Source organism: Borostomias antarcticus (assembly GCF_949987555.1).
Source record: "Borostomias antarcticus genome assembly, chromosome: 5".
In the NCBI taxonomy this organism is placed as follows: Eukaryota; Metazoa; Chordata; class Actinopteri; order Stomiiformes; family Stomiidae; genus Borostomias; species Borostomias antarcticus.
In genome coordinates, this window is record NC_140238.1 from 31,683,382 (window position 1) to 31,696,584 (window position 13,203).

General features: G+C 51.9%; 1 protein-coding gene across 1 annotated transcript in view; it reads right to left on the reverse strand.

Moving 5' to 3' along the window:
* LOC311309839 (BAR/IMD domain-containing adapter protein 2-like) overlaps positions 1-13,203 on the reverse strand; it is a 22,621-nt gene continuing 9,418 nt past the window's right edge. The window contains exons 4-12 of the mRNA XM_084439164.1: positions 10,938-11,090; positions 9,581-9,829; positions 8,429-8,648; positions 7,630-7,831; positions 7,398-7,466; positions 7,102-7,255; positions 6,788-6,825; positions 1,977-2,019; positions 1-1,478 (exon numbers count right to left, since the gene is read on the reverse strand). Coding sequence (XP_084295290.1) covers positions 1,992-2,019; positions 6,788-6,825; positions 7,102-7,255; positions 7,398-7,466; positions 7,630-7,831; positions 8,429-8,648; positions 9,581-9,829; positions 10,938-11,090 — 1,113 coding nt within the window. The 3' untranslated portion in view covers positions 1-1,478; positions 1,977-1,991. The remainder of the gene's footprint in view (positions 1,479-1,976; positions 2,020-6,787; positions 6,826-7,101; positions 7,256-7,397; positions 7,467-7,629; positions 7,832-8,428; positions 8,649-9,580; positions 9,830-10,937; positions 11,091-13,203) is intronic.

Sequence of the window (13,203 nt, forward strand, 5' to 3'; positions counted from 1 at the left end):
GCACTTCCTGTGTGGGACGGGTGTAAACAGGGACAAAACAAGAACACTGGACAAGGTGAGAAAACGTATAAAACAGTATAAAACGTGTATGAGACCCCCTCCCAGAGCCAGCGGGCTACAGTATGTGACTCATCCACAGGCCTAGCGGTCTTAATTTCCCTCATCCCTTGGTGTTAATGTCCTTCTTTAGCTCGCTAGAACCCGCGTCCTCACATTGGCTTCTCTGCTGCGCTGTGATGGGTCATCATGACCCGTCTCAGCCCTGAAACAGCGTCCCAGCGTTTATAACAGACAGCACAACACGATCCTCTAGAAGGACAATGGAAGAATGACATTTTTCAACGTCAACAGTAAAACTGCGTTTCTACTATTTCGGCTAAATAAAAGAAAAAGAAAAAAACAAAACATCAATTATAGTCCCAGTGACTTTTTGAATAACAATATACAAGTAAAATTCAGATGCGTGTTCCCTTTGAATATAGCAGTGTCTTTTTAGGTCGGTGATTTCAGCTTGAGGCTGCTTAGCGCATTATTTTATTATTACAAACAGTAGAAGGCACAGTCCCCATAATGCAACGGGGATACTGGATCAGAACATATTTACAATGACCTAGAATTGGAAGCGTAGCTTTACTGTACAGTAGGTTACACCGGACCATGGGTTTATGTACAGTAGCATTGTGAAGCTTGAACTCCTAGATGTGATCTGGCGTTCGCCGTCTTATCATACCTTGACTTGAGACCTGTACACTATTTCACCCAGAACAGGTTTTACTCTGAAGACAACAGTAGTGATACACCTTTATTAAGGTGTGGCATTACCCTTGCTGAAACTGTTCGAATAGCTAGTCCGTTGACTCTACACTACTGTACATTTACAAAGTCGTATCAAAGAATACTGAAGCCCAATGAGTTGTAACATGATTAGTTGCACATTTAACAGTAACTGTAAGTTATGAATCTATAACATCTCTGGCACCCACCCTAGAGAAACACCTCTCGTGTCTCTGTACTGTAAATGATCCGATTCTGTAGTGTCACCTAATTCAGCTACTGTAACAGAAACTCTACCGCACTGCATCCCCTCAGCGTGAAAGACTCTAAATATGTACTTTAAATTACCCGATCCACTGTGCTGTTCGTTGGTTTGCGCATAACAGGTGTGAGAACAGAAGGGCTGTGAGCTGACGAGGCCTAGCGGGACTAAATTACTGCCGCCGTCGCCCCTCGGAGAGACGCGCTGCCGCTCCGCGTCTCGCTGGGCCAGGACGACGTCAGCTACGCGCTGGACACGACGACAGGGACAGTTGTGTCTGTCCTGTCTGGCGTCCAGAAGCAGGTCGGTTGAGGAGGTGAGGGGGGAGGGGGATGTGGAGGGGGAGGAGGGGGGGGGTCAGGGTGGCCCACGCTAGTAGTAGATGGGGGCGGATCTGTCGTCGGAGAAGGTGGGCCGGAGGTAGACCTCCAGAGCGCGGTCGCTATAGAGAGAGGAGGAGGGGGGGGGCAAGGGACAGAGATGGTTAATATGTATAAAACACACAGGGATGTGGTCAACTCCCATTACCTCCCAAATGCATCAATCGTCTGATCACAGCTCATAGTTACGTTATCAATTATCTACTGAAAGTTAGAGCAGGCATGCAAGTGGTGAAAAGACAACGCTATCGTCTACTTCATTACTGGAAGCGTTAACATTGACTTAAATGTGAATAGACATGCATGTAGTCTTCTCAGACGACGTTACCTACGTGAGAACACTATTTTCTTTTGCAACCCAGGACCTCCCTGATTGGCTAAACCCTAATCCCACCGTAGAGCGTCCAGCCAATCCAGAGAGGCCAAAGATTAGAAAAGAACCAGAAATGCCCAGCACCCTACTGAAGCCAGACAGCCAATGACAGCAGAGAGAACCAGGAAGTAGAAGGAAGAGAGAGAGTGAGAGGTTGGCTGAACGGCGCTGGAGACTGGTGACTTACGGAGGTCCTGTTCTCTCAGAACCGGGACAATTCTGGACCCAAACTGGAAGGTAAAAAGAACCCTTGGGTTTGAGTGTCTTATTGGCTCATCTGGCAGACTCCCATCATGCATTGGTCACAGTTATCAAAGGCACTGCTGGTTAGTCTGGTGCGACATGAACATACCGTACATCACCAACACACAGCAACAATGGGAGATGATCATCATTCCATGCTCAACATGCGCTGCTAGGCTAATATCGCTCTCCAGATGTGGTGTTGGGTGTAGGGTCTCGCTCGCTAGTACTTTAGAGTAGAACCTTTGCTGCTATGGTAACGGGTCAAGCAGTGAGTCCGATGGTGTGTGTGTGTGTGTGTGTGTGTGTGTGCTAGAACCCTGACCATAACCCTGGCTGTCTCCCAAACAAGGCAACACAAGTCAAGTACACACAGAAGAGGGACTGAGAGAACGAGGCAGGCAGCAAGCAGGGAGAGAGGGGAGCATCTGCAGGACACACACACACACACACACACACACGCATACACATACAACACACACATACACACTCAGGCACACACATACTGTGGGCATACAGGAGAGGCACACATACTGTAGGGATACAGTAGTTGTGCGCGCGCACACACACACACACAGTATGTCAGGCAGTGGTCTGGGAGTGACGGGAAGAATAGGGTGACAGTGCAGTTGTCATTGAGACAGACAGACAGAACTGCATGAGTGACAAATGTCAGTAAATATGAGATAAATGAGAAAAATATGGATAAGAGGGAGAAAACATGTAGCCTGGCTTCGCCAGACCCCAAACGCCCCCAAAAACCGAGGGTCTGGAAACTCACAGTCGCTCTCCGATTCCCAAGGGGCGTTACCCACGGGCGTAGATCAAAACGCCTCTGGACGCAATTGGATAAACCTTCAACCAATCAGAGAAAACTCCTCTACGGCGCTCCTCTGTTCCGTCCTCTTATTAAACCCGCCCCATATTAGATCAACGGTTGTGATTGGCACGGACAAATCTGGGTTTGAGTGGATTCAGTTAGAACGGTTGGATATCCAGACTGATCTGCGGAGTTGAATAGAACGTGAGCTGGCGAGATCAGGCTGGCGACGCCAGGCTAGAAAACAGAACTATTTACGCCATCATTTGAAAGAATGATGACATGCGAAATAGAAATTAAAAATGTTATTAAATCAAAAATGTATACAAGTCATTAATTGACAGAATAGATCTCTCATCTGACCAAACTGTTTATTAATATATAGATATATAGTTTTATTTAGAATACTTTTGTAAAAAGTCACCATACATTCAGGTTCAAAGGTCAGCATCACATTTCTGGGATCCCCCACAGCATGCATAAGATAAACACATTCCCATCTTCTTTTTCTGTCAAATCTGTTTACAAGGACAGTGACGTGTTTTTCAAAGAAAAGACCGACATCTACACAATCACTCATAAAAACACAGAAGGCTTTAGAGAAATTCGACTTCTCTTTTGTTCAACTACAGTAGCAGTTAAGGGTGAATCAGCGTCCCTCGCTGACTAAGAAAAAGGTCGGATTTGTGTTTAAGTGGCATTCAAAACCGAGGTCTACACGAGGTCGTCCACAGACCCAATGTCCTCTCAGAATAAAACAGACCAGGTAAGGACAGGATGGACGCTGGAAGGCGATTGTTGGGGGACGGGGAGGTAGGCTTTGTAATAATCATAATTACAGGTGCATCCCAAAAAATGAGATTATTGTGAAAAAGCTGATTATTTTCTGTCATTTAATTCAACAAGTGAAACTTTCATGTATTCTAGATCCATTACACTGTGAAATATTTCAAGCCTTTTTTTTGTTTTAATCTTTATGATTTTATGTATGTTCAGTGTTCATTTATACACTCAATACTTGGTCAGGGCTCCTTTTGCACAAATGACTGCATCAACGTGGAGCGTGGACGTGGACGCAATCAGCCTTGAAATATTTCACTTCATGTGTAACGAATCTATAATATATGAAGGTTTCACTTTTTGAATTAAACTACGTAAAATAATGAACTTTTCACAATTTTCAATTTTTTTTTTAGATGCACCTGTATAATACGTGTCTGATCGTTCAGTATAATTCATTTGTTCGTGGGGGGATTGTAAAATTGGGTCTGAAACCTGGAAAACAGCTAAGAAATCTGTTCAACAACCTCAGTTTGACGTCGATTTCATTTCAGTAGCGCATGAACTACAGGTACCACAGAAGAAAGTAGCGATTCAGAAGTAAGGCATATAGGACACACCTTCTGGACAGGAAACCAACGTCAGCGTTTGACACAAAGCACAGCGCGATTCGACACAATCGCTCAAAAAAACACACAATCGCTCAAAAAAACACACAAAAAAAAACAGGAAAGTACACCTGCACGGCCTCGCCACGCGCCGAGCCCGGCGCCGCCTCAGAAAGTCCCAAGTCCCCCGTGGCGAGCGAGCAGAAACGCCACTCGGGCGCGGCGGCTTCGGCGCGACGACGCTAGCTCTTTTTTTTTCCGGGTGCTTACAGTAAACACAGCACATGAAAAAGTCCTCCGGATGGACAAAAACGGCACGACCGTGTGCATGCGAAGAAGACCAAGCAGCGGCAAAAGGCAGTTTTCTTCGAGAGCGGGTTTCCGTTACAGACACGGTAAGATAGAGGAGGCGGGGGCGGGGGGGGGAGGGGTGGGGTCAGGGGTCAGGGTCCGAAACGGAGCAGGCCGACCCGAGGGGCTGCGGGGCCCGGCGGCAGACGCGCTCCCTCGCCGCCGCCGTCCTCCACCCACCAACCGCTACCGTGACCGCCGCCGGGAGGAGCGAGGGAGGAAGAGAGGACAGAAAGGAGGGATGAGACCGGCTTCTTCCATTGGAGAAGGGGGTGAGTGCGGGCGGGGGGGGGGGGGGGGGGGACAGAGGAGGGGGACAGGGAGAGGGGAGAGAGAGAGAGAGGAGGAGGGGGGGAGTGAGGGGAGGCCCCTGTGCTATCCGGAGCTGCCTGTGTCTGTCTGTCTGTCTGCTCTCACACAGTCGAAATCAATTTGCCATCATCGGAACTGTGGAACAAAGAGAGAAGGAACTTTGCCAGGTCGGACACACTCAGAGAGAAATGGAGACACAAGACGGCCGCTAAGGGGGCTCGGGCGGGTTTGGGAGGAGTGTAGGAGAAGAGGGGGCGCTGTTCCGCCCCCCCCCTCAACGCCTACATCTACCACACCAAACACGCCGGCCGCGGTCAGGGAGATGAGACCTCTGGTTACCTCATGACCGCTTCCTCTGCAGGGAGCTCTGCATGTTGGTGATGGTTCGAAAAAAAACTTTGTAAACACAATCAGTCTTGGTTTGTTTTGAAAAATAAAGTGTTAATTTGGAATTTGGTTCGTCCTCAGAGATGGCAAACGCAAAACCCAGAGGCTACTTTTGATGAGGTAATCAAAGTCATCTCCTTGGCAAGATGGGTCCGGTGTAAGATTAGTCAAAAGCTCTGGGGTGAGTACAGTAGCTCCACCCCGGAGTCAATCGGGCTAAAAATACTGACCCAGAACCAGACACTCAGCAGCAGACGCACGCCGTGTGAAACGACCCAGGGTCACGGGCAGTGACATCACCAGCATGAGGTCACAATGACGTCACTTCCCACTGTCACCTCCGAGATTCTTACAAATGAACGTTCACACACACACATAGATAGATGCGCACGCACACACACACAGTCATCCACTAGTCACCCCCCCACTGTACGATACCAGGTGAGATCCAGTATGCTGTCATATCTTGACGGTCAGAATAAAGTGACTGGACATTCTGCCTGCTTGGGGGTGAAACTCTGCTCTAGCTGCTGTATAGTAATAATTATAATAATAATAATAATAATAATATGCTGTATGACTACGGCACCTAGAAAAGCTGAAGCAAAAGCAAGCAAGGGTGCAGAAACGAACCAGAAGGAAGAAAGCAATCCTAACTACCCATAAACCCCCAATCCTAACTACCCATAAACCCCCAATCCTACCCACAAACCCCCAATCCTAACTACCCATAAACCCCCAATCCTAACTACCCATAAACCCCCAATCCTAACTACCCATAAACCCCCAATCCTAACTACCCATAAACCCCCAATCCTAACTACCCATAAACCCCCAATCCTAACTACCCATAAACCCCTATAGAGAAGCTTATACACACGTTTCGGTCACATTTTACACTGAAATGAGACGCTTTCTTGAACTCCTGTTACATCTGCTGTCCATCAGTGACCAAGGCGCTCACTGGCGTGTGGGAGGAGCCTGTATCGGCGGAATGCAGACGATCGTCGTCCTACTGTACAGTTACCCCCCCCCCTCGTAAAAACCCTCACCAAACTAAGGGGGGGGGGGGCATAGCATCTGTCAGGTACCCCGCCCTTTTCGGTGTCCTCTTGAATTAATTTAAGGGGCGATTTGTTTGAGCGCACATGTCCTGATGAAGACCGACAAGGTCAAAACATGTTGACATGTTTAATTATGTAAGCCCGACACATTAAAGGCTTTTATACATTACTACTTCCCTCCCAAATCATTTTTTCAGAGCGCCTGGATCTACAGTACGTTTCTTTTTTGGACACAGCATCGGTCAAGGTGTTCTGGCTCTGAGCCACCTGGGATTACACGCCGTCTACCGCGTCCTATGACTACACGGTCACCTGCCGTCCGGTCAAGTCGGCTTTCTGGATCTACGCTCGTCAATGTCACTGACGTGGTCGCGGCCGGTGACACCAGTCATACCAGATCGCTATTCAAGGAGGTTGATGTAAAGGGTCTTACCTCGTAGCGAAGCGACTGTCGTAGTCCTCAAGGACAGGCTGCAACACAGGAGAGAACAGTTACGCTCCACTCTCGCGTGTCCAGCAGGGGGCGCCAGAGACCCGCACATATTTTATTTTTTTTCCTCACCAAGTCACTGCAGTATTACTCATCCCCACACTGTGTTGGCGTGACAATGAGCAACGCTGCTGAGAGAGTCACCCAACACCTCACCGGACTGAACACACTACACCCTGTTCTATTATGTGTGTGTGTGTGTGTGTGTGTGTTTCGGACCACGCTATCACAACCACGCGGTTAGCGTTAGCGCCCACCTGCGCGGTGAAGCCGGCCATGCTGTAGGGTCTCGGGCGCGTCTGCGCCAGGCTCTGCGCCAGCAGGCGGGCGGTCAGGCCGTAGTCGGGCATGGGCAGCGCCATGTCGCTCTCCAGAAGGTTCCCCGTGCTGCTGCTCTTCCCGTGGTGGAGGCTGGAGGGGGGGCGGGGAAGACAGGAGAGGAGGTCGGTTAGCGTCGGTTAGCGGTTAGCATCGGTAAGCGGTTAGCGTCGGGAAAAAAACACGCGCCGTACGCCCCGTTGACTCCGTATGTGTCTCGTGGGCCGGCGCTTACTTCACACGGAGTTTTTCGCCGTCGCTCTCCGGCAGAACCCGGGTGTAGGAGAAGGGGAACCAGCCGCGCCTGAGGGGAACCGCACAAGAGTCAGAATCAACCGGAGAACCGGCGGACCTTAACGTACGACAGCGCAAACCCAACGGGTGATGCAGCGCATGTCTAACAAGTTAAACTGTGTGTGTGTGTGTGTGTGTGAGAGGGGGGTGGGGGGGGGGGGGGGGGCGCTCACATCTTATTCTTCTCGTTCTCGCCGTAGTGCCAGCCGTCGCGGGCCTCGGGCACCAGCAGGGTGATGAGGTCGCCCTCGGCGAAGCTGAGCAGCGTGCCGTTGTCGCCGGCGGCGTGCGAGAAGATGGCCTGGACACGGGCGCGGCCGTTCTTCTCCAGGCCCGCCGCCATGGAGCTGGACCGGGGGAGGGTCCGCGTCTCGCCTGGGGGGGTGGGAGGGGAGGGGGGGGGGGGGCGTTAGTGATGCCGCTCGATACCGTACTGCTACCTTCCCCTCATCAAGCCTTTCTGGACCGGTCATTCTTTTTGTTTTTAAAAGATTATTTCTTTCTCCAAAGTATTTTTTATAAGTTTTCAAGTTATACAAAATACAATAATACAGTAAATGCAGTTTCAAATACTTGAACAAAATACCCTCCCACTGAAAACCCCACCCCATTGCACCATTATAAATTCACAGTGTGACATCAATTAAGTGGTAAATTACGATAATTTAAAGATATATTTTTTTAATATAAATAGATTTATTTCTTTATTAGGATAGGACAGTTGAAGGACAGACAGGAAAGGTGGGTGGGAGAGAGAGAGAGAGAGAGAGAGAGCGATTGAGAGAGAGAGAGAGAGAGAGAGAGAGAGACATGTACAGCCTCGGATTCGAACCCAGGCCACTCCACTAAGGACTACCCTTTACACGGTACGCCCCCCCGTCCCGACGAGCCACCGGGGGGCGCTCCTGTTCCGGTCGCTCCGGTGCGGAGTCGGACCGTTCGGATGGGGGAGGAGCCTCTGCGCTCTCTTACCCACGGAGCTCTTGTTCTTGGCGGGGGCGGGCCGGCGGACGGGCAGGGTGTTGGAGTAGACCTCGCTGACCTGCCGCTGGGGCAGCTGGGACAGGGGCGGGGCCTGTGGCTGCGGGGAGACGGGCCGGACCTGGGAGACCCCCGCCTCGCTCCAGAACTCCTCGCCGTGGACCCCCGTGGTCCCGTTCACCAGCGACATGCCGTCCGAGCCCAGCAGCCTCTGGAGAACATGCGCGCGTGCGCACGCACACGCACAGACACACACGCACAGACAAACACACACGCGCACGCACACACAAACAAACAGACACGCACACACACGCGCACGCACGCACAGACACACACACACACAAACACACAAACACACACACACAAACAGACACACACATACACAAACAAACAAACAGACACACACACACACACAGTTAGACTCTACAAGTACTGCTTACTAGAAAAAGATGCGTTGCACTTTCTTCAAATGGAGTTGGGCACTGCAGGAGGACTGCGGAATTGACTTTCCGAGAGTTAATCCGTCTTGTTTTCTTAGAGTTGTGAATGGCTCATTAATAAAAGGCGCCTGGTTAAAGGTTCTATATGGAAATGCGTGTCTGTTTCCCCGGCTCAGCGATGGTTGAGCTGTCTCAGATCACAGCGGTTCATTAACTCCCCCACAGCAGCCAATCAGGGAAGCCTTATTCATCTCACTTTCTCTCTGTCCCTCTCTCTCTCTCCCCGTCGCTCTCTCTCTCTCCCTCTGTCTCTGGCCCTCTCTCTCTCTCCCTCCGTCTCTCCGTCTCTCTGGCCCTCTCTCTCTCTCTCCCTCTCTCTCCCTCTCTCTCCCTCTCTCCCTCTCTCTCCCTCTCTCTCCCTCTCTCTCCCTCCCTCTGTCTCTCTGGCCCTCTCTCTCTCTCCCTCTCTGTCTCTCGCTCTCCTCGCTCACACACACACACACACACACATACATACACACGCGCACGCCCCCTCCGATCTCTAATTCCGTTCCCGCTGCGACCGAGACAGGACCGCCGACAGCATCGTGTTTAACAGCCGGCGACAAGCTGTCCCTGTGGTAAAAACCACTGTCCCCCGTCCATCTCCACTCAGCCTCGAACCCCGCCCCCGTTAAACCCCCCCCCCCACCCCGAAACTCACCGCCTGGTGTCCCAGCCCGCCCCCCATGAAGACGGCCAGCTCCGGGGGCACGGGCAGGGGCTGTGCCCCGGGGATGGGGTCCGAGATCACCAGGTTGGTCTTGGAGGCGTGCAGGGGGCTGGAGCCCCCCAGGGCACCGCTCACGGACCCCATCTGCTGGGCCAGGAGCATGGCCCGCTCCGGGAGCTTGTTAGGGTCCGAGCAGGCCTGCTGCCACACCGGGATCTTCTGGGTCAGCAGGTCTTTCCCCTGGACGCACACACACACACACACACACACACACACACACACACACACAGTTATGCAACATATGATACAGTATAGCGTCTCACTGTAGGATCCCACCTACAGTACAGTTAAGCAAAAAAATCACAATGTCATTTATGTAACTTGTTATTTGTGCAGTGTGATAGTCATGACATAACACTTAACGATCCAGTCCTTGATTCTCTCATTACTACAGCTCCTCCCACGCGTCCACCCCCGCGTGAAGCCCAGCTCTTATCTAACATGTTTCACAACAATCTTCCTCGAAGGCCGTTCTCCATCGCCTCCCTGCTCTCCCGGTCCTACCCAGGGTGCCGTGCGGCCGACGCCCGCAGTCCCCTGTCCCTGCTGTGTTGTTGAGTGAGCGACCTACTGACAACCTACCGACAACCTACCAAAAACCTACCGACAACCTACCGGCAACCTACCAAAAACCTACCGACAACCTACTGACAACCTACCGACAACCTACCGGCAACCTACCGGCAACCTACCGACAACCTACCGACAACCTACTGTACCAACAACCTACCGACAACCTACCGACAACCTACCGACAAGCTACCGACAACCTACCGGCAACCTACCGACAACCTACCGACAACCTACCGACAACCTACCGACAACCTACCGACTGCATCTGTGTCTGACTGTTTTCATGCTGCTGACAATGTCAATTTCCTTGGGGATAATAAAACTGACTGTCTGTCTACTGGCAACCTCCATGCATTTTCCCTTTACTACTCCTTTAACCCTTACCTTGCCGTGGTAGGTTTACCAGAGCGTTAACCCTTACCTTGCCGTGGTAGGTTTACCAGAGCGTTAACCCTTACCTTGCCTAGTAGGTAGTCCAGAGCGTTAACCCTTACCTTGCCTAGTAGGTAGTCCAGAGCGTTAACCCTTACCTTGCCGTGGTAGGTTTACCAGAGCGTTAACCCTTACCTTGCCGTGGTAGGTTTACCAGAGCGTTAACCCTTACCTTGCCGTGGTAGGTTTACCAGAGCGTTAACCCTTACCTTGCCGTGGTAGGTTTACCAGAGCGTTAACCCTTCCCTTGCCATGGTAGGTTTACCAGAGCGTTAACCCTTACCTTGCCGTGGTAGGCGCTGCTGTTCTTGGCCACGGCGCACTGGCGGTCCACCAGGAAGCAGTACCTCCGGCGCTCCTCGGACAGGGCGGTCTTGTAGCCCTCGGCGATGAAGGTGTCCAGCTCGCTCTGCTTGCTGCTGATGGTCTCCACGAACTGGGGGCGGAAGGCACAGGCGTGAGCGTCGCGTCCGCACGGGGCTTTTAGGACACTCTGGACGGGACTCGGGACGTCTCGGCCGGGAACGCTGTCCATCGCCGACGGCGATAACGTTAAAACTAGTTTGCATGTTGGGAAACGAGGCTACTTTTTTTTTTTTTTTTTCGGAGTACAGTTTTCCACTACGGTATAAGGTACAGCGTGGTGTGCAAAGACATATTACCGAACGGGTCTACCGGGCCCAGGGGCCCCAAGAGCTCAGGGGCCCCTTTCTTGTGGCATAGTCAAAGGGCTTAGTCATTTATGTCAATAACAAGTCACAAGAAAGAAATTATCATACTTTTTTAATTTGTGTTCTGAGTATTCCATGTAATATGGGCCCTTCAACGGTTTTGGGCCCATAGTTGAGACATCCAAAAAGCAAGTCCTCCCCACTAGGTCCCTCGAGTCAAAACCGAGCTGGTAAAGCTGCTTTTATTGAGAGATTTCTCGAATTATCTTCAAATTGGATTTGGATGCCGTCTCATTGGGCAAATTCAAAAAGGCGATAAATGAAATGTGTGGACGGGCCCTTTACGTGTCTGTGTCCAGGGGCCCATCATTTCATAATCCGTCCATGGTGGTGGGTACTGTACATACAGGCTACATACAGCACAGCCAAGGGACTCATTTCAGTATCCTGTACCTGAATGTAGGGAGAAGGCACTGTGGGGCCCCGTCCTAAACACAGTGACGTCTAACGTGTGACCGTGTCAAAACAAATCCCATCTCTTCCGCTGAACCGAGTTCTTTCAGCGTGTGTGTTTGTGTGTGAACATTCGTGTCCATTTGAACACTGGATGACAAATCTGATCTCTCTCTCTCTCTCCCCCCCTCTCTCTCTCACTCTCCCCCCCTCTCTCGCTCTCTCTCTCTCTCCCCCCCCTCTCTCTCTGTCCCCCTCCCTCCCTCTCTCGCTCTCTCTCTCTCCCCCTCCCCCCCTCTCTCTCTCTCTCTCTCTCCCCCTCCCCCCCTCTCTCTCTCTCTCCCCCTCTCTCTCTCCCCCTCTCTCTCCCCCCCCCTCTCTCTCCCCCTCTCTCTCTCCCCCTCTCTCCCCCCCCCTCTCCCTCGCTCTCTCTCTCCCCCCCTCCCTCTCTCCCCCTCCCCCTCCCCCCCTCTCTCTCTCCCCCTCTCTCTCTCCCCCTCTCTCTCCCCCCCCCTCTCCCTCGCTCTCTCTCTCCCCCCCTCCCTCTCTCCCCCTCTCTCCCTCGCTCTCTCTCTCTCCCCCCCTCCCTCTCTCCCCCCCTCGCTCTCTCTCTCTCACCTTCTCTCAGCATGCTCTCTACTTGGAAATGTCATCGCTATTACTGAGCTCATTACCTTCACACACACACACACACACACACACACACACACACACACACACACACACACACACACACACACACACACACACACACACACACACACACACACACACACACACACACACACACACACACACACACACACACACACACACACACAGCTTCCTGTAGTCCTGCTGCTCTGTTGTTATTGACTTGCAGCACGTCTTCTTGGTGTGACAGACGAGATTTAATGAGCCGGTCCATGATCTCTCTTCCCTCAGCCAGGAGGATCGATGGCTGCCTCTCCTCTCCACTCCACTCACCTGCCTCTCTCTCTCCTTCTCCCTCCCTCCCTCCATCTCTCTCTCCACTCACCTGCCTCTCTCTCTCCTTCTCCCTCCCTCCCTCCATCTCTCTCTCCTCTCCACTCCTCTCCACTCATTTGCCTCTCTCCCTCTCCTTCTCCCTCCCTCCCTCCATCTCTCTCTCCTCTCCACTCCTCTCCACTCACCTGCCTCTCTCTCCTTCTCCCTCCCTCCCTCTCTCCCTCCATCTCTCTCTCCACTCCACTCACCTGCCTCTCTCCCTCTCCCTCCCTCCCTCCATCTCTCTCTCCTCTCCACTCCTCTCCACTCACCTGCCTCTCTCTCTCTCCTTCTCCCTCCCTCCCCCTCTCCCTCCCTCCCTGCCTCTCTCCTTCTCCCTCTATCTTTTCTCTCCACTCCTCTCCGCTCCTCTCACCTTCCTCTCTCTCCTGCTCCCTCTCTCCATCCCTCCCTCTC